Genomic DNA, 21,496 nt, shown 5'->3' on the forward strand with positions numbered 1-21,496 from the left:
TGCAGGGGCCAACGTGGGCAATCATAAAAAAAAAAATAAAAAAAGATTCAAAATATCTTTTCCTCATTACTTTCTCGTTTGCAAGCAATTCAAATAATCAAAAATGAATTCTGCTGAACTGTTTTCACAGAGAATAACTGATCTGGATAATGTTAGAATTATTTCACAAAGAGAAAGGAGCTGAACAGCACTCGTAAAAGCGCAGGCACAATGGCATGGCCAGACTTGGTGAAGTGCAGAGGCAGGGCATGGCACGATGCCCACCAACAAGCCTGCTGCCCCTCATTCCTGTCCTCTCAAACACCTTTTCAATGGGTATTCAGCTGGGCATTTACTAAGGAGCTATCACAAATGCAGGCGAGTCAGACTAAACCCAAGGCAAACCATTTGATGTCCATACAGATACCAGGTGCTGTGGATAGCAGTTAAAACACCTTAGAAATTAAACCAGAACACAAAATCAATTACAAATTGAACACAAACAACAGTAGCTGTGTTGTACTGTAAAAATATGTACAATCATTAAGTGAAAATGTAAAACAGTTTATGTAATAGCACATGGTTTGCACTGCAGTCACCTTACAAAGGACCTTTCACTGGCATAAAGACATGAAAAACACAATTTAATTTTTCAGTTCACAGCCTGGGACCACAACCACAATTTCCTTTGTGATGGGGGTAAAGATTTCCCTTTTATTTTATATTCGGTTTTATTTTGCTGGATTTTATACATGTGAATAATGTCAACTGCTATTCCACTGATATCAGGAAACTTTCCTCCATGCCCACTGCATTGCGGATGCCAACTAACGAATCAAAGGCATGCAGCAAGCAGACAAAGAGGGTTTGATACCAAATCCTCAGTTGCTGGCACTCTCCCTACCACTCTCCTGGCACAACGCTAACAAAATGGCCGCCCTGGGTGCACTGGCACAATGTGAGAGCATTGTCTAGAGATGGGCGCTGGATACTAGAGGCAAAACATGCCGCAATGCCATGGTTAAGTCCTTAACAGAGAACCCAATATTCATTTGCTGACACTAATTTACTTGATTAGTTTTTTCCATACTTTTTTTTTTTTATTATAAAAAGGTCAGCAGCAAGTGATTATGTTACACAAACGGGTATAATTATATATATATATATATATATATATATATATATATATATATATATATATATATATATATATATATATATATATATATATATATCTCTTTATATATATATATATATATATATATATATATATATATATATATACCCGTATGTGTAACATAATCACTTGCTGCTGCTGACTGATGTTATAAATGTTAGTCATTAAAGATATTTCAGATATTTTCTTTTATAAACAATAGTAGAGGCTAATGTCTATTTAGTGCATGAGAGATTTAGGTTGCCATGTGAATGCCAACAGGCGAACGCACACCATCTTACAAAGACACAAAAGAGATTCTGATGCCAACCATGATGCCAGTGGCAACCATTATTGTCCCTCCACTCTGCCTTCTGCTTACCCTGGCACTTCAGTTTCACAAAATGGAGGTGCCGTGGCTGACGATAAACCAACTCTTTGTGACAACATTCAGATTCACAAAAGAAACACTTTGATATTATTAAAATAACAAAATATGGATAACGTTGAAATTCTTCTGGAACAGAAAACCACTTAAAGTTGAAATACAAGCGATAGTTTAAGAGGCAGCATTCCTAATTTAAAAATCATTTTGGATAAAAGTGCATGTTAAATGAATACATGGGAAGTGTGCTGACTTAATTTTCCCTTTACTTTGCGAAAAATAAACAAGTACTCAAACAAAAGAAGAAAAACAAGAGTTAAATAACTGTAAAAAAAAAAAATTACCAGAACAAATCTCACTGGAAAATTTAACAATAAAAACAATTTTAGAAAATGTTAAAAACACAAAAAATATTTCTATTAGAACGTTATTGTGTAATTGTGCCATTTGCAGAAATTCTCCACCTTAGGAAATGTGATCATATTTAGCATATATTTATATAATGTGGGACATTTATGTTTATATGAATTATGCTTAAATATTTGTCACTTTTATATACCAACAAATTTGGGAAATGTAAAATCTTTTAATGCAACCATTTTAATACTATTTAAATGTACCAAATTTTATATTTTTGAAACTTTCTTTGCATGCAACACAAGAAATATTTGCCCTTAGTCTTATGTACATAACAACTGGAAATTACATTCAATTAAATTAATTTAATGTCTCTACACCCTTCACTCTGCTAGTTAAGAGAAGCACCTAAATTCAATAAATGTCATTTCCTAACCTCTAGTCAGACTTACCTTGGTCCTGGACGTAGTATGCCAGAAACAAGTCCAGCTCTTTCACCGAGACAGTGATGTGGTGGGGCTGGACGCAAAGTGCCGGGTTGGTGCAGTGCGGAGACTTGACTAGCCGCTCCCCATCTGTGCTCTCCAGCGGAATACCTTTAAACAGGATGACCATCACTAGGTCCAGCCGCCACACTTTATCAGCCTGCCTCAGGCAGTCGATTCGGCGGATCTTGCCCTTCTGATCAGGGTTGGAGAGAACGCAGCATGGGTGCTTCTTGCCCGTTACACTGAGCACAAAGTCCTCCCGGTACTCCTGTCGGATGTCTTTCCGCAGCTTGGCCAGGAGACGGGATGCCCACTTCTGTTTGATTTCAGGCTTCTCGCTGAGCAACTCATCTTTCACGGCCCGTTCCTCATCCTTGGACATTCGCTTTTCGTGCTTCTTGAAGTACTTGCGCTTTCGCGCCTGTAGGTTGAACCAGGTGTAGGCTATGGCACGGACATGAGGAAGCAGTGCCTCGATGAAGGGATGAAACTCATCCTGAGAAGAGAGAGGGAGGGAAAAAGAAGAAAAATTGAGCAGGAGCAGAAGTGACCTTTTGGCATGGGTTCCCGTTTGAATTAGCCAACAGCCTGTGCAGCCAGAAACGAAAGAGGAAAAAAGCAGTTTAGAAATAATTTCTGATAAAAATCATTTATAAGTAAAGAAAAGTTATACAAATGGCCATTTAATGGTCCAGAAAATGTATTAAACAGAGTTACAGTTACAAATACCAGTACCAAATATATTTTTAACTCTAGCATTCCATTTCCTGCTTTTAAATAACTTTTAAGCACTAAAGTTATTTAAAAATTAGATTTTAAAGCATCAACATGACACGTTTATCTACCATCTCCACTGCGATTGCAGGCAGTGCTGGCCTGCCTGCAGGTGTCGAAGGTACGCTGAAAAAGGATGCCACTGTTTACTGCGTCTGCCCGCGCCGTGCCAGCGAAGAGCAGACAGTTCCAGAATCACCAATCACTCTCTCCCCTTCTCTCTCTCTAACCCCCTTCTCTCACTCACTCGCTCTCCTTCTCCAGCCAAACTCAAAGCACCAGTCCGTGTGTTGGCACAGGAGAGCATGCATCCCCCATACTTCCAGATCTCTTATCAAAGCGCCCTGCATTCCTAAAACAGCCCCTTCCACAGAGCCCTGCAGAACCTCTTAGAATCCTGGAAAAACAAGTCACTAAATGCCTTAGACAAGGACAACTCTGGGCACGATCATTCACCTTCAGCTTTTACTCTTATAAATGAGGTGTTTGCGGTTCTCAGGAATCACTTAATTTGTTAGCATTAATGTACCACAATTATTCTAAGGCCCTCCAAAATCAAACCAAGACGTACAATGAAAATAGCATCATGGCACAAAAGTTACATTCTTCGGGCCTCACATCTATTTAAGTAAGTGTGGCATTAAAATGCCAAACCAAAACCAAAGTGGCCTGACTCCTCAAACACGCGGCACAGTTAATTCACACTTGCCTTATTCAGCGTAAGGCTTTTTGTCTTCATATGCCTCAACTTGTTATATAGCTTTACACTACAAACTGAGCAAACACAGTTGCCAATTTTACAGACCATTGAGTAACATTTGCTCTGTTTTTTTTTTTCACATATATAATCTCGTCATCATCTCAGCAAAAGAAAATGCTTTAATATTACCAAGCAATTTCAATCATGTTTAAAAATATAAAACAGAACAGGATAACTTTTCACACTAAACACCGGAAGACAAATACCACGTTATATTTTTAATGCAAGAATAAAATATTATTCTTTCACAGTCAAAATTTCCATAAACATTGTAAATTCTTATTAAAGGAAAAGAAGGTTTAAGAGGTAAAAAGACAATGAGAGCTATGAGTGAGAATCTGAACACAATGAAAAAGAGAAGACCACCTTTATGCACACACTCTGCAAACTTTTCTATATTTTTTCCCCTGCCACATCGAAATATGAACAAGGACTGCAGTGAATGGATCTAAGAAGAGTTAAACCACATATTGTTCTGTGTGCAGGCGGGCGGCAGCTCTTTGGGAAACCACAACCAGCACACCACTGCCTGTATTTCAGTTACAGCCCCACACACATAGCCCACACTTAACCACTGTATAAATACATACAAACTACACAACTTTGAAATGTATTAGAAATCTATCACGCGACAATGTGCAATAGTGTGTGTTGCTCAAGAAAAAATTTAATTCGCTGAAGAGTGTGAGTTTTCACACTATCAGGTGTAGTCCTGGAATGTATAAAAACTCAAATAACATTCAAAGTGCTAATTTCCTAACAAATCAGATCAGACATAATATTTAAAGATAGTTTATTATTATTATTATTATTATTATTATTACAGCTAACTTAATATGTATGTGTGTGTGTGTGTGTGTGTGTCTATATATATATATATATATATATATATATATATATATATATATATATATATATATTTACAACCAAATGCACACTGCAGTGTCCACTCAACAACCAAAAATATATATATACAGTCAAATAACAATACAGGAAATATTCAAAAAGGATCTTCATTCAATCGGTTTTGTTCTATTATAAATGTAATGACAAGAAAAAAAAATATTTTGCAATATTTATATTTTGCAATATTAATTGCAAAGAAGCCATTACTATTTTATTAATATTTTTGTCATATTGCATTTAAATACGTTATTAAAGATCACATATCACAACGATGTAACATTAATATCATAGTAAATGTAATGTGGAATTAAAACATTACATTATCTGTTGTCATAGTAGTTGTTATGCAAACTGATCTCATATCAGCATGTTAAGAAATTACTTGAAGAACAAAAAAAATCACACGGATTTTAAAAGTGTAACACGAGGTTGTGGGCTGCGCAGGCTCGAGGTCCTCTGTACTCACCATATCTCAGTCAATCACTCTCTGATGCCAAGGAAAATATAAACAGTAAAATTGTGTCAGCCAAAGCCGGCGGACTCTGTCCAACCGCTGAATCAACCTTATCGTTGTTTTAATCTTAATTCACTCTATGAGAGGATCTCCCAGCAAGTTTTCTTTAGTTGAAAGTAAGGCTAAACAGTGAGCTCTTCAAAGGTTAATTCAAATGCACTGTCCTAACCTCGCGTTTGAAATTAACAGTTGAGATTAACAGTATTTAGATATCTCCCTGCTGTTCACCTCATATAAAGTTGCTATGTTCAATCAAGTTAATTTCTATAGCAGCATAAATTGAGTAATTTACGGATGACATCAAATTAGATCAAGTTTATGTGAACACTGGTCTGTTCAGAGATTATTAAGGTAAACATAGTCTCGCTCCAATATGCACATTGTATCATATCAACCAATCTTTAGGCTACATCAAACTGAATGTCTGATTGGATACTTTAAATCAAACTGCTTTAAATTTAAAATCTACTGCACTCATAAAATAGTTCTTTAATATTTCTTCAAAGAAACCTATTATCCAAAACGATGTCTCGCTGTGTAAATTGGTTATATGGCTCTGTAAAGTAAAAAAAAAAAAAAGAAAAAAAAGAAGGGAAAAAAGAAAGAAAGTTATTGTACATTAACATATAGGTTTGTCAAATTAGGGACTGATTTGGGGGAATTTACAGTACCAGTAGGCTACGTAGATGGTTTTCAAGAACTAGAGAGTAAATGTTCTTTACTGAATTTAAAAAGGTTCTTCAGAACGGCTTCTTATTTCGTTTTAATTTGAATCTTATGTTTAGGAATGTTAGTAAAAGGTTGCAGACAGGCTATGTTTCAAAGCATCGATCTTCATAAAAGCCTTTTGTAAAACACGATGACGAAGAAGTTGTTGAAGTACGATACTTCAAAAGACAAGAGGGAAGTGTACAATAAATGTGCATAGCCTATAGACTGTAACTAAAGCAGTTCTTCGAATAATCAAAGCACAGTGAATAATGTGTAGCCTATAAGAAAAAGTATCAGAAATCACCCATAGAGTGATAATTCAATAATATACCTGTGTGAGACAAATCGGCGAATACATCGTAGGTCGGCGCTGTTATTCAAAGTCCTGAAGGGTATCACAGATGATTGATATTATCGCTTCATTCTTCAGAGCCCGTACTGCTCCGTGCACGTTTGACTAAGACTAAGATATCCTCATTCAAAAAAACACGCTCTTATCCGGCAACAGAGAACAACTGGAGATCCCACACTTAGCATTTAACCGATCCTGACCGCTGTTTAAGAGCACAAAAGATTGTAAACGGAGTGAATCTAGACGCATCCACAGCGCTTGAGATGAACCCGCCGCGGAGCAAAAAACAACCGGAATCTCAGAGTTGAGTTTTAAAGAGGAATCTTAAAAAATAGGCCTATATCGCACGTGCAATAAGAAAACTTGAAGGCGCCTAATTTCTGATCATGTGTTTGCTTTTCAAACTTGATATACTATGGGCCGGTAACACCCTCTAGTCTGCTGGAGCCTAACAAATCAGTCTGAAGATTTTTTTTTTTCGCCTTTAATTACACAGTCATACTCCTCCTCTTCCAGCAAGCGCATATCCCATATTTCCAGCCCACCTCGACTGCACCTCCGTGACACTGACAAAGATTTAAGCAATTTCCCACTTTTTATACAAGTGTTATTATTTTTCGTGGCAAGCACTTCAGGCAGGCATGTAGAACTATGAAACACGATAAAGCACAGCGTGCGAGCACAATACAGTATGTAAAGGTTTTTGCTAGTTTCTTCCATTATAAATTAAAACAATTTAGGCCATTTATATCTGTTAACAATAAAGAAACAACAAATACATAAAACTTATTAATTAGTCTTATTTTGAATCCATATAGCCTATTGCTTTAGTTTGCCTATAGGCTATTTTAATTTGAATTATAAATATGCCTTTGACTTTGATTAGCTACATTTTACAGGTCATTGTCTTAATAAAAAAAAATGCTTATGCCTATATGATCAAATCATATCAGGGCAATGAAAGAATGTAATTGTTGACTACTTTGCGACTTTGGTTTAAGTTTACTTTCACTATCACCTATTACAAACCAGTACAGAGATAAAGCATGACTTTTAAAACATCAAGCATCTTTTATTACATCATACGTTTGGAAATGCACGGATTGTTACAGATGCAAATGCAAGTTTGGGCCTGCAGCGTTCGCAAAGGAAGTCAAAAGTGAATATATGAATTATATCACAAATGTTCACTGTGGTTTCAGTGCGATATAAAAGTTCTACTACATAACAACAGTTTAGTTTTGGGATAAAGGAGAAACGTCTGCTGTAGTGCAATGTTTATATTACATATTCCAGTGCGAGATGAGCACAGGGCCGGTATTTTTTTTTTTTTTTTTTTTTTTTTGCTGTACAGATAATGATTCCTTTCGCTTTACATCGGCATATTGTGTCAAAGTCAAAGCCAAAGCCCACCCCCTCCGTCCAACTCATAAGTCCAAAACGTTCCACCATGACTTTATGAATAAGACTGAATCAATAACTGAAATGTAACACAATGGACCGCAACAAAAGAGCAACGCAACAAACTCCAAACATTTTAATGATAAAACAATGGATCGGTTTGCGCACGTAAACTATTCTGAAGACAAACATCGACGTGTAGCCTAGATAACTCAACGTTTCTTAGAAATGAAGTATCATTTGTCAAAAGAAAACAGTTGATATAATGTAAAAAAAAATGCCTTTACGTATAACAGTGTGGGATAAGCATTTAAATGACAGGACAGCAGTGTGAGTAAACATGAACACGATTGTCCAGGTATTCGCGCTGCTGCTCCGTGCCAGAAGTGCACTGCTATTCGGGAGAGAGTTTTAGCGAACATAGGATGCATGCCAAGAGGCACAAACTCGACTTCTGACACAATGATATGACCCATATGGGACGTTTGCCAGTAAACAATCCAACATTACTATCATTTTGTTTTCAGTTTTAAAGTATCTTGTTCATTTCAACTGTTAAACGTAATGCTATTGCCCTTTTGAGGTTACATACGCGAAACGCAGCAACTCGAGAAAAATATTCACAAATGTTAATAAGACAGTGTTTCCCATCGTAACGTACCATTGCACTGTATTGCATGGAATTGAAGGGGGTTCCTGGAGGCCAGATGAATCTGAAGCCGGTACGCTCACATGTCTCAAGTTCGAAAAAAAATTGTGCTTTTAATTTTTTTCTCTCTCTCTTGCTTTTCGTTTCACGTTGTAGTGCTTACAAAAATGAACACCGGAAGAGAATTCTTGGCAGACAGGCGGCAAAATCAACTCAGCGAGCACCTCTAATGTTTTTTTTATCTTCCTTCCTCTGCAAGTCAGTCTTTTTGGATAGCTTTTGGTGGTTAAGTTGAACGCGGTCCAGAATAGGCTGAGTTTTTGGAAGTGGGTAGGTCTGTGCCTTCACTTTCTCTGTCGTCGCTGTTGCTCGCAGGCAGCAGCCAAACGTAGCTGCGCATTTGGAATTACATCCTTGTTGCTGATTGGTTGGCGCGCCGGCGGAGCTCTGCTCTGCGTTCCATGCCCTAGGCCCCTCACTTCCGCTCGACGGGCAGTGTCACTATTTGCATATTAATACTGACCAAGTCCCATCAAACCGAGACCTAGAGAACTTTAGACTTGTGGCTAAAGATAGGTCAAATTCCTGTGTGCATTTTGGCATTGGGGATTAAGAATTCCTTGTGGACCGACATGAAAGCAAATATATTAGGCTACTAGCCTACTAAATCAATTCGTATTAAAAATAGAAAAGAAAAGAAAAGAACATTTTTATTTTAATTAAATTGATAATAACGGTTATCACACATATCACACATATAATATATAAAGACTGTCTGTATTAGGCCTATTAGAGGTGGGGTGTCAAATATGATGTTACGATTATGTTTCAAAATAGGACATATACTACACCAACAAACATCAGTTTGAATGTGTGATAACCATATATATATATATATATATATATATATATATATATATATATATATATATATATATATATATATATATATATATATATATATATATATTACGCATACATCAAGATTTTCTATAAAATCTAGTGTCAAATAAAGACACCACTGTTCGGGAGCACAATGATGGCACTGATCCAGCCCACCAGAACACCAGAGCGCAGCACACACAACACACACACACACACACACACACGCCAGTCCAACAAGGATGAAACGCACATTTGAGCGTGTTTATCGATGTCATCAAATCATGCGACAGAAGTAAGCCTATTAAAACGGAGTAAGGATTAAACATGTCACTTATTTATATAAAAATAGCAATAATGGCATATAACAGAAAACTCAAACAACACATATTTATTATTTGTTATTTTGACAAATTGTATTTTTATATAGGCTATGAGTCACAGGACAATGCAATTAATGTGTTCATCTTAAACAAAATAATTTTCAGATCATTGAGTCTTTAATTTAGGTGAATTGTTACAAAATCAATCGATAAATATCACTCATATTAAACACTATGTAGTAGGCTTGACAAATTGTTTAATCGTTCGGTAAGCTAGGACCTTTTTTTTCAACAATTTCAACAGAAGAAATTGCACCAAGTTATGGTTCTGTTGTAGCTATATAATGTGTTTTTTATCTGTCAGATATACGAACTTTTAAAACTCTTTCACCTACAATGAAGCGTGCCGATCCGAGCACCCAACACTGTCGTTTGGGGACATCCTTGCTCTCACCTCGGAAAGTTCGTTTTGGTTGTGACTGTACTCGTGCCTCACCAAATGAAACTGCCAAGATAAACGATTTTTACAGAATAAATAGTTTATTCAGGTTTACATCGTCACACTTGTAGCTAAAACACACGGCTTGTTTGAGCATTATCGAGTAGGTGGAGTGTCATACGAAATGAAGCGAAAGGGCTCCAAATCCTTAGACGTAATCTTTGGCAAGCTCACTTGTGAGCGGAGGACATGAAACCACTATTAACGTATAGAAACACAGATGTCCAGCTGAAGAGTTGAGTTAATTCTGCTCCCTTGTGCCTGTCAAGTTTCAAATGAGTTTGGAAATGTGTCGCGTGCGCACAACGAGCCTCGGTACTGCCTCCGTAAGTTCAATTCATTTCATGAACATAGGTATTCTATTCTCTTGCAGATATATCTCGAGATATCCAACGCCAAACTTTCCTAGTCATTAATTCTCGTTTTACTTGTGCAGTACGTAGGCTATGTACAGCGAACGGATCAGTGGCTCGGAACGGTTGTATGATGATACTTCGTTTCAAATGTCTCAAATTCTAATTATTTTAGACCATGGAGTAAAGAAAAGCAGGGACTTGACGATTAAAAAGTGTTTTCATGTTTCATAGCAGTAGGCTAAGCATTCGTCAAGTCTTACAAGTGAATATTACTCTATGCTACATCACTGTATTCACTGTTTTAAAAATACATTTGCCTTGCAACGTGCACATTGATTTCTAAAGCTGACAAATAGTTGAGTGGCGAAATGTTTTTATTAAATAGAAACCAGTGACCTTAGGCTTTTGAATAAATAGCTTTTGCCTTTGTATCTATCTTACCATAAATCAGTTAACTGGACAGCCAAGGGACATACGACCGTCTAAAAACAGCTTGAAGTCTACCTAGCTCATTGCTGAGCTTTTCTACGTCTCTGTTATACGTTATAGTTTTCCCGCAAACTTTAAAAAGTGTATTATTGTAATTATTATTAATAATGATGATAATAATTATTATTATTCTAAGAAACTGATAGGCTACCAGCCCATAACTTCCATTCAAACCTTTCACTCTGAGACCCAGAAGCGCCTTTTTACCATGTTTTAGTGAGATTTTTTTAATTTATTATATAATTAATTAATGTAACGTGTATTATAGCCTAGTGCTTTGAATCGTTTGAGCCCGACTTGACAATCAGTTATTAAATATATATATAATTGCCTAACTACAATCTATATATGAATTAGTCTAGATTACACGTCAAGTCACACATAGGGGATTTATTTTTTTATTTTTTATGTAGACTAGATAAAAAGACTATGCACATTTATTGTTTTTAATAACACTACCTCTCTAACCAAGCAACCTTTCAAATGCCGTCTTGGGTTTGGATGTCCGTTTTGTGTTAAAGAAATTGTATTAGCCTATGTGTTATTTGGCGGCCACTTTGACCAACGTAAAACTGCAGCTATAGCCTATTTGTAGCTTAACAATTTTATCATTATGCTCAAGTTAGATGAACATGAATATAGGTCTACGTATGAATATGAAATTGATAAAAACGTTTTTATGTTATTTATTCTAATATTTCAGTCTGCTTTTCAGGTGAAAATAAATCAAATATGCTATGTATGGTCATGTTTTGTCTATTCAGTTTTCAATAAATCCATACTATAATATCATATTACATTACAGGCCATCCTGCCAGGGTGTCCCCCGTCTGTGACCCGAGACGCTGGGGTTCAGCGACCCTAAAGAGGATATAGCGTTTTGGAAAATGGATGGATGGATTTTACATATTTCGTGTAGTTCTGCTTCAAAATTGGAATCTTTGTGAATTGCTAAATTCTAAAACAGTTATGCCTATTATAGGCTACTAGTATTGTCTTTTAGGTTATTGTAATATAAAGTTTTGTGATATAAATGGTCTTTGCTCTTAAGTGGCCTGAATACATCCAATGCATTTTCATATGGCGCCAACAAGGCCATATTTGTTTCAGCGGGCCTAGACTGCAAGCAGGTGATGTTAAACAAATTACGAGAGACTTAGGTGAATAACACATTCGCAAGGTGCATTTTGGTCCTTTACAAAAGAACAAAGGTAGACGGCATCATGTATAGAATTCCAGTGACACGCTCTGCTGTCTTCGAGTCGCCTTTATTTGCTAGTTCCAAAAAAGCACATCTTCTTATGGCTTAGAAACCTGCAACCTAACTTAGACATCAAATGACAGTTTTGACTATTAATGCACACACAAATGTCCTTTAATCACAACAGGACCACAGAATGCCCACAGATTAGCCACTTAAAACCAGATGTGAATTATTAGCCTACATATATATAAAAACACTTAGAGCCATGATGTTTAATAAAGATTGTTGTTGCGCTGCCACAGTAATGATAAAACATTAATGAACGTTCAAATGCTGTTTCCTTTCGTAGCTCGCCTAGATCGTATATTGGTTAGTATTCTGCGTTGTGTCCGCAGCAACCACAGTTCGAATCCGGGTCACGACAAAGAACGTCGAAAAGAGTAGCTTTTGTATTTGATTTAATGTGATAGAAAATAAAGAAGCAGCAGGCTGTTTGGAACAGCCAATTAGTTAATATGCTGTTCAAAAATGGTGAACTACTCGGAGTGTCTGTAGCATAATTAAGCTGACATTAAGCATTTAACCTTAAGAGAGAGAGAGAGAATATATATATATATATATATATATATATATATATATATATATATATATATATATATATATATATATATATATATATATATATATATATATATATATAATTTGGTTAGAATAAAATCTTTGCTCTTTGTTGATCAATTTAATATGAAGATTTAATAACTTCAAAATACCGTTTTCTGAGGCAGAATGTGCGGCACCAGCACCTCTTGGGTGTACTCTTCCAGAGGTTGTAAGGCAGAGTGTACGCACAGCGCAGTTTCCATTCAGCCCTCAAGAATGCTGTAGGGGACAGGCTGTTGGCGAACCGTAGGCCGTGATCGTATAGTGGTTAGTACTCTGCGTTGTGGCCGCAGCAACCCCGGTTCGAATCCGGGTCACGGCAAACGTTCCTCTGTCAGGCTGCTATTTTGAGTGGCAAAATTATATGTTCATATATTTTGAAAATGCAAGTGTGATATTGTAGCCTATCATATAATGTCTTTTTACACTTTAAAACCTCTCTTTAATTAAAAAAAATACTTTAAATTAATGTTCTTGTAACTCAAAAATAGGCTATAAATATAGCCTGTATTTTGCCATCTACAGTGACGATAGTTAGGAGAAAAGCATAACCAACGACTGACCTGTATGTTCTTAGGATGTTTAAAGACACCCTCGGTTTTTAATATGTACGCACCAGACGATTTAGGCACCAGAGGGCAGCAAACGACCATGACATGATACCACTGCTGCAAATGGATCGTTAGGAAACTTGGCAGAGATAAATACTGATTATTTACCTCACTGTGTCCAGTAGAGATTACCGCACCTCTAGTAATTCTAGATACGGATATTTATGTCTCCTGGATGGTAGAGACTACTAAAACTGTAGCTAATGTTATTAATGAAAACACATCAACAACCAGTGTTTTAACAGTGTTGTCTTTACCATCAAAGGCGTGTCAACTAATTTCATTAATTTATTTTACAGATTCCCTTAGTGAAATGTAATCAAAGTTAGAAACATGTATGTGTTGTTTTTGTTACAATGTCATTTTAGTTTTAATGTTAGTTTTCTTATTTCCTGTCTCTTTGCCCAATGACTCATCTTTAAAATAAAAAAACCTCACACACTTACACATCAAAAGCACAAAGACACACTCAAAGAGACGCAGAAGGAGCTCTTTTGCACCTGTTGACAACCATGAAAGAATGTCCTTGTTCCTTCGCTACTACGAACCAGCCACCAAGAACAAGAGCAACAACGAGATGCACGCTCAAATAAACAAGGAGAAAGCTTATAGTAAACATGGAATCCTGCCAAAACCACTGCGTCCCATTCACACTCACACACACACCCGTGCATGCATTGCAAATCCTTCAGCTACGAGAAAAAAGCAGCAGGCCTCCACAGAAGAGCCAGGCAAAACTGCTGTGTGCTTGCTTTCTCTCTCTATGTGCGTCTGTCTACCTCCTCACTTCAATAGGTCTTGATTGACAGGACAAGCATGCACCTATGTCGCATGAAATGTGCATCCCTGCAGGCCTTTGTCTGGTCTCAGAACACATGTTCCTGTAACAATGTGCATCTTCATTAGCCACAACTATAGAAGCATCATGGTCTGATATTTTATCTTTCATCTTCGCTAAAGGGGGTTTCCTCCACAAACAGTGGCATAAATACTGAAGTTGTTTTCGTGTGATCACATCACATTTAACGTTTGTGTGTGAAGGGTATGTTGAAAGATATCAATAATATTAGAATGTGCAATGTTGAGTCCTATTGGACTAGGAATTAGAGAAATTAATAAGAAATTAGAGTAGAGACATCCCTGTAATAGTGATGGGAATCTGCCAGTTACAACAACTATAATATGTAACTGTACGACATGCATCAGCATGACAGTCCATTTACTTTCAAATGTTTAATTCTTCTGTCTGTGGATCTAATGACTGTGTACATTTGGAACAACCTGGTGGGTAAATGAAGTCAGATTCTTTTAGTTTGTTTGAAGAAAGACTTTTTTTAACAGTAGTCTAGTTTTAATACTAGTGATTTAAAATTCTAATACTTCATATAAATAATTATTCTCATGCCACAATTAAGGGCTAGTGCTGCAGGTAAACAACAAATCATATAATCATAATTTATCTGCAGGTCTCACATTATTTCTGCTTGCAGGCATTTAGGGTGTAAGCAAGTCGGCATTGAATTAATTAAGGTTTTAAACAGAAGCAACCATTTTTCTTTTTTCTTTTTCAAGAGGTTTTAAAAAGATAAAAACAAAGAGAAACAAGACGAGCAGTACAAAAATAAACAAGAAAATTGTTATAGCATTAAACTCAGCCTTACTACACAATTAGTATTGATGACCTTAATTCATAATCGCAATTTATACTTAATTCACCTATATTTAATTAGAACAGTTAATATAAGTGGCCAGGTTACTTTAATACACACTATTCCTCCATGCAGCAGTTCTAGTCCATACCTTGATGATTCCCTTTTTCCTCTCTCAAGGCTCCTTTCTTTCTAAACGTCCCCTCATCGACCCCCCAACCCTGTTTAGAACAAAGAGGCCTTTTGTTTCCTAATTGCCCAAAGCAGATCTTCGTCAGGCATGGCTACACATTGCTGTAACAGTTAAAGAACCCCTGGTCAATAATTCTCTTCAAAATGCTCTCCATCTGATCGCTCAAAGATAAGTCAACAGATAGTAAGCTATTCATTTATGCCTTTTCACAGCTTTTTGAAAATAGTCTCACGTGTACACATAAGTGCCAGCTTTCCAAAAGTATTCAATAAGTACCCAGGCTGAATCCAAATATGAATACTTCAGTACTATATAGCAGGCAAGAAAAGGTATGTAAAAAGAGTAGGATGTCCAAATTCACGGATGAGGAATTTAGAACCACATATAATACTCTTCCTACATTTATCATTTACCATAAGAGAGAAGCAAAACCTTTTTAATTTGATTATGAAGTTTGCCATGCATCAGATCATTAAAGATGCTAAGTACAGTCTTGTACCTTTGTCTGTTTCTATATATATATATATATATATATATATATATATATATATATATATATATATATATGTATATGTATATGTATATGTATATGTATATGTATATGTATATATATATATATATATATATATACTTTTTAGGTGTCAAGTCTAAGTTAGTAATGTTTTGTTTTTCAAAGCAACATTTAAACTTGTTGCTGGTAGGTTTGGTTCTTGATTTATATATGTTTAACAAAAACTTTGCAAAGTCCCTATGGGAAAAATACTTCTGGAACCAAGGCACCTGAAAAAGTGTGCAGGCACTGTTGCTCTCTGACAATGATAGGTCACATGACAACATGGTAGATGTAGTACATCTGGATTACATTCATACTATAGAACATAAGTCCTATTCGGACAGGACTAGTTTTCTTTGTGATTTTAATCCCATTGGAATCTGCCAAGTCTGTGTTTTTTATCTCACACATCTTCTGTAGCCTAAAAAATTCCAGAGTAAATTTCCTACTCTTTTTCGGCAAACTCAGTGGTCCTCTGAGAACTCTAATCCTCAATGTGAATGTCTGCCATGTGTGTTTTTTTACTAAACTGACCTACTGCTTGTGCACTAATCTTTCGGATGTTTTAAATATAACTTTATGAAGAGCCAAATCACTTAAATTTCTAAGACTGAACATTTAAATATTAGCAACAGGTTATCTATATGTACAGATTTATCTGCTTAGTTACGTGGGTTAACTATAAGCAGCCATTTTCATAAACTCATGTTAAGTTTATTCAAATAATATCTCTACAATAAATTATATAAACTCAAATGTCATTCAGAAAACTCTGGAAAGGTTGTTCAGTCACATCTGAATGCAGGGCTATACTTTTTAAATGGCTTCAGAGTAATGAATTATTCAGCAGAAATAGCAACGATATTAATGGAATTGTGCTAACTGATATGACAGTTGTCTCAGACTTGTACTGACATCTATGGCTGCAATATCATGCAAAATAAATACTTTTTAGTACCACTGTCAGTATATAAAGGCTCTACTCACAACCAGCTAATTTATTTCTCAAGAATAAGGGTCCAATAAAGCAGAGCTAAAGCAAGTAATATTCAGGTGGTCATGTGATCTTAAAATGGTGTTCTACATGGGGTGACCTGCTCCATGTAAAGTAAAACAGCAAAGGTATTTTAACTTTTTTTTTCTTAATTCTCTGTATTAATCTGATGGGAGTTTGTCCTTTAGCTTTGGAAAGATTCTAAACAAATTACAAAAACAGCAACAACAACAATAATATTGCATTTATTGTCATTGAATATGTTTTACACATAATGACACAAACTTTAATATTAGAAGTATTATAAAAAATAATAGTAATCTTTATTATGGCAGTAGTGGTGGTAGGGTAATAATAGTACTAGAGTTTGATGGTGAGATGAAGGTGGCAGAAGCTTTAAACATGCTGCTCTGATAATACACACTGCTGGCAGAGAGCAGTTAGAGGAAGTTGAGCTTGATCCCTACGATAATGATCAAACTAACCTGAGGTATGCCCAGCAGCCGGAATAATTAACACTGTGATTACAGAGCGAGTTTAGCTTCCAGACAAACAAAACATTTAGTTGTTAGATCAGTCTGAGGATTTGAGTCTAAATCAAAAGCACCAAGGTGACCTATCTAAAAAGTACAACGTCACTACTATCATAATGTCAGCTGACACTAATCCCATGTGGTGATCGAGTTTCACGCTGGTCTTCGAAGAGTTAAACCCTAAACTCCTCATGACTCTTCTCTAATAATAGTTAGAAGAATATAGATCACTGTTCTCTCAATTCTGAAAACAAAACATTTAGACAACCAAACAAAATAATATGTAGGCTTATTTACTGATAAAATTATTTAACAAAATATTACATTTAATGTTATAAATGAGGCTATTTAAAAATATTTATTAGGCTATTTTAAATAAAAAATATTTAAAAAATATTTATTAGGCTATTTCATTATGACAAAACCATTGAATGAAGACTGTTTCGTCCAGTTTTTTAACACATCTTTTAAATGAATGATGAGGGCATCAAATACATTTTAACAATCATTGGTCGCCACCTACTGGTATCATGTAACAAAATCTAAATTTGAAGCGCAACATAGGTTCAAACATCAATTATTCAATTTGTACTGCTGCAACATCTGAGGTTAATAAAACAAACTTTTATCCCAATACTTTCTTTATTGTTTAACGTTTGCAACACAGAAATTTAGCCTAGACTACTATGTAAGTTGACTGTGAAGCTGTTTCAAACATAAAACTTACATGATGAGCTGCTCTCTCTGGATCAGCAGCTGCACTAAAGTAGGTTTAATGTTACTGTCTTTTCAATGGTTAAACAGACATAGCATAATCATCATTTAGGAATAAGATGGAATGTGTTTTAATCAAGATCACGATCTTATAAAGATTAATCATGATTGCATATAGCTATAGCATATGCTATAGCCTATGTATTTTTGTAGCCTATTTGTCATACCAGAACTCAAAAGTAACCCGGGCCCAAGTCAGAAACAGCCCTGAGCATCAGAGCCCATGGTTAAAAAAATAAAAAAAAATACCCAGAGCCCAGTGGTCATTCAATCAATATCATAAAAATAGTTGTCACATAATTTCCTCATTTATTTCTTCCCCTACTGCTAATCCTTTTAATTACTGCCTTACTCAATGCTAATGTTATTCACGATTAGTTGGTATTATGCTAATCTTCGACCCACATTCGGCAGGAGAGCAGGAGCATCGTCTGAAGGCCAGATTGCTGGGAGGCTGGCATGCAGACTGACATCAGTCTCCCAGCTGCACAAAGCAAGCCAGACAGAGGGACTCTTAAAAAAAAGACCCTTAATAAAAAAATAATAATAATGGGGGACCGTAGTGTGTACCTTAATGAACGACTGTTGGCCACAGGGATTAGCGATAAATGCTGCTTTCCTCTCTTTCCAAGCCCACCCCAGCATCTGCTGACAGTTCTGACATTTTGAGCAAGTTTCTTAATCTTGAGTATCTGAGTGGTTCGTGTTTCAAAATAATCCATGTCTTTTTTTTTTTTTTTAAGCCTATGTGAAACACAGAAAATAGACATATTGTGTAATGTTCCAAATTCTTGATTGAACTCAGATATTTCACTGGACACTGTATAAAAAGGAAAGATCTCCCATCTGTCAATATTCAGTGGTAAACACATGGCATATTTTATTTCTTTATTTTTTATTAATGTATACAAATCTATTGTATAATATCCATGTATACAATAACATTTGTGACCCTGTTTGTGAAATTCAGGCTAAAGTATAAAAATTGAATTATGAGATAACGAGATAACAATTTTACAACATTAATTTCACTATGATTTCAAACTTGGGCACAGCTTTTTTCAGTCTATATTAAAGATATCAAGGTTACATTTTCACAGAATGTTCTTTGAAAAACAGTAAAAAAGAAAAAGAAAAGAAAAAAGGACTTCAGCTGTGTTTTCACAGCCAGGGTCACATTTATACTGGAAATGATTAACTATAAAGGCAGTGGCAGTGTTCCAGATTTAATTACTGCGTTTTTGTTTACAAATTTTCAGAAGAAAAAATATACAAAATGCATATATATATATATTTATACATTTAATAGTGCACAATAAAACACTTCACTAATAAGTGTGTGACCCTAACCCTATCTACAACCAGAAAAGACAAATGTTAACATTCCTTTTAACCAAAGAACGATGGTCATTGCAAACGTACTCAAATAAACACATCAAAATAATGTAACTTTAAATTATGGTAAACCTGGTCCTGGAGGCACTCCAACACTGCACGTTTGGCATGTCTCCATAATCAAACACACCTGCAGTGTTGGGGTGCCTCCAGTATTAGGGTTTGGGAACCACTGCCTTATACAATTAAAATTTTCTTTGTTATTATATTTGTCGATGAGTCCTATAGACTCATAGACAAATGGCTCAGACAGAAGCCACAGTTTTGCACAAAATAAATGACTAATTACTTAATGACTATATTTGAAAACACAAAAGTGTTATATTGTATCCAAATAAGCAAATCAAGTTCATAAAATCATTTTTGGACTTCGTCTTGTGCAACAAAGATGATTCCTTTCTAAACACTGTTTTTGCTATAAAATGTTTATAGTGGTAAATCATGCATATTTATAATAATAATCAAATTAAACACTTTAATTAAAACACTGATTTTGGAGCATCCCTTTGTACGTTAATTGATGTAACTGTCCTATTAAAACACACTGATAAACTGTTAACTCACAAGATTGCTAGAAAAAGGAAAAAAGTATTTAACTTAAATAAATAAAAATAATAATAATAATAATAATAATAATAGCATTCATAGTGGAATGAGAAATAGCAGAAGCTTCATTGAAAGCGACACTCAAACAAGAGGCTTTTGTCTGCCAAGAGGGAAAATAGACAAACACAGAGAAAAATGTCAACAAGTGCAGGGCAAGACCACATCTTGTGCGACAGTGTTCATGAGTGGCATGAGCAAAACTAGTGGAGTAAGTCACGAAGTCAACCAAACAACATCAAAAACAACATCAGAAATCATCCAAGCAACGGCTGCAAGAGACATCAGATGGAATAACACTTCACTTCTTATACTTCTTTTAATTTTCATCTGAAGTGACCATGGATCATCTCCGATATACTCTCAAAATGCCCATAACAGCAATAATTGGGATTGACCCCTTGAACATGATTAAAGGTGAGTTATAACCTAAAATTAATATAGATCGCAATATGCAAACAGAAGAGGAACCTTGACCTCCTGAAACAGAGTTTAACGCAGGGTCCTGACCTCACCTGACACCAGTGATATCTGTATACAACACACATTTAGCTAAATATAAACTCATTAGAAGACCGGGTATAAAGCAGGATTACACACAACCATATTCTAACATAAATGTAAAATAAATAAAAGTACAGCAGAAAAAAAATAATCAAATATATAAATACATACACATATTTGGTTTTACAAATCACAAAAAGATTCTAAATAATTATGTAAATACTGCTAAACAACTTTTTCAAATGATAAAACAAAGATTTCAAATTCAAACAGCTACTCTGCAAAACCTTTTCTCAAGACATGCTATGAATCGCACCAAAGGAGGAGTTACGTCACTCAAAAAATTGGTGGGAGAAAGCGAAGGAAAAAAATCCAAAAAGCACCAAACTTACCATCCACCAGGTCCTGGCTGTCATGTCATAACATAGCTGCCATTTGATGGAGCTGTCTGCCGTTTTCCCAGCCATTCTCCCGTCAGTAGCTTTCATCAGGAGCAGCTCAGGAGTAGATAACACACTAATCAAGCCTTCATCAGACGCCACTCTCTCAGCCCCATGTAGGCCAATCCTTATCACACTGCATTATGGGAGAAAAAAGTGCACGCACGCACACACACACACACACACACACGCAAGCAGCCCTGTGCTGCAGCGATGACTCCAGCCTCCAGTGCTGCCTATAATGACAGGATCAGGATCTGAATCCCTCACACACACACACACACTCACACACAGAGAGAAAGCCCCCCACCTCGGCCAGGACTTTAATTTTTTAAGCTGCGCAGAACAGGAGCATACAAAGTTTTTTTTTGCATTTTCATTGGTTCTGTATTGTTGATTATG

The 21,496-nt window shown here is 35.8% G+C and overlaps 1 protein-coding gene and 1 non-coding gene across 4 annotated transcripts; one reads left to right on the forward strand and one right to left on the reverse strand.

Moving 5' to 3' along the window:
- Nucleotides 1-1,954: 1,954 nt before the first annotated feature.
- LOC127961398 (nuclear factor 1 B-type) lies at nt 1,955-21,272 on the reverse strand. 3 transcript variants are annotated; one of them, XM_052560480.1, is made up of 2 exons: nt 21,047-21,272; nt 1,955-2,861 (listed from the first exon to the last, which is right to left on the reverse strand). In XM_052560480.1, exons 1-2 carry the CDS (start codon nt 21,140-21,142, stop codon nt 2,316-2,318), a joined length of 642 nt encoding a protein of 213 aa, XP_052416440.1. In that variant the 5' UTR covers nt 21,143-21,272; the 3' UTR covers nt 1,955-2,315. The 3 variants fall into 3 exon arrangements, with proteins under 3 accessions (XP_052416440.1, XP_052416442.1, XP_052416441.1); XM_052560482.1 differs by lacking the exon at nt 21,047-21,272 and adding an exon at nt 8,445-8,804; XM_052560481.1 differs by lacking the exon at nt 21,047-21,272 and adding an exon at nt 6,362-6,850.
- On the forward strand, nt 13,096-13,167 carry trnah-gug (transfer RNA histidin (anticodon GUG)). Its single transcript has one exon. It is a non-coding gene; the product is annotated as a tRNA-His (tRNA).
- Nucleotides 21,273-21,496: the final 224 nt, after the last annotated feature.

This window comes from Carassius gibelio, chromosome B7 (genome assembly GCF_023724105.1).
Source record: "Carassius gibelio isolate Cgi1373 ecotype wild population from Czech Republic chromosome B7, carGib1.2-hapl.c, whole genome shotgun sequence".
Taxonomy (NCBI): domain Eukaryota; kingdom Metazoa; phylum Chordata; class Actinopteri; order Cypriniformes; family Cyprinidae; genus Carassius; species Carassius gibelio.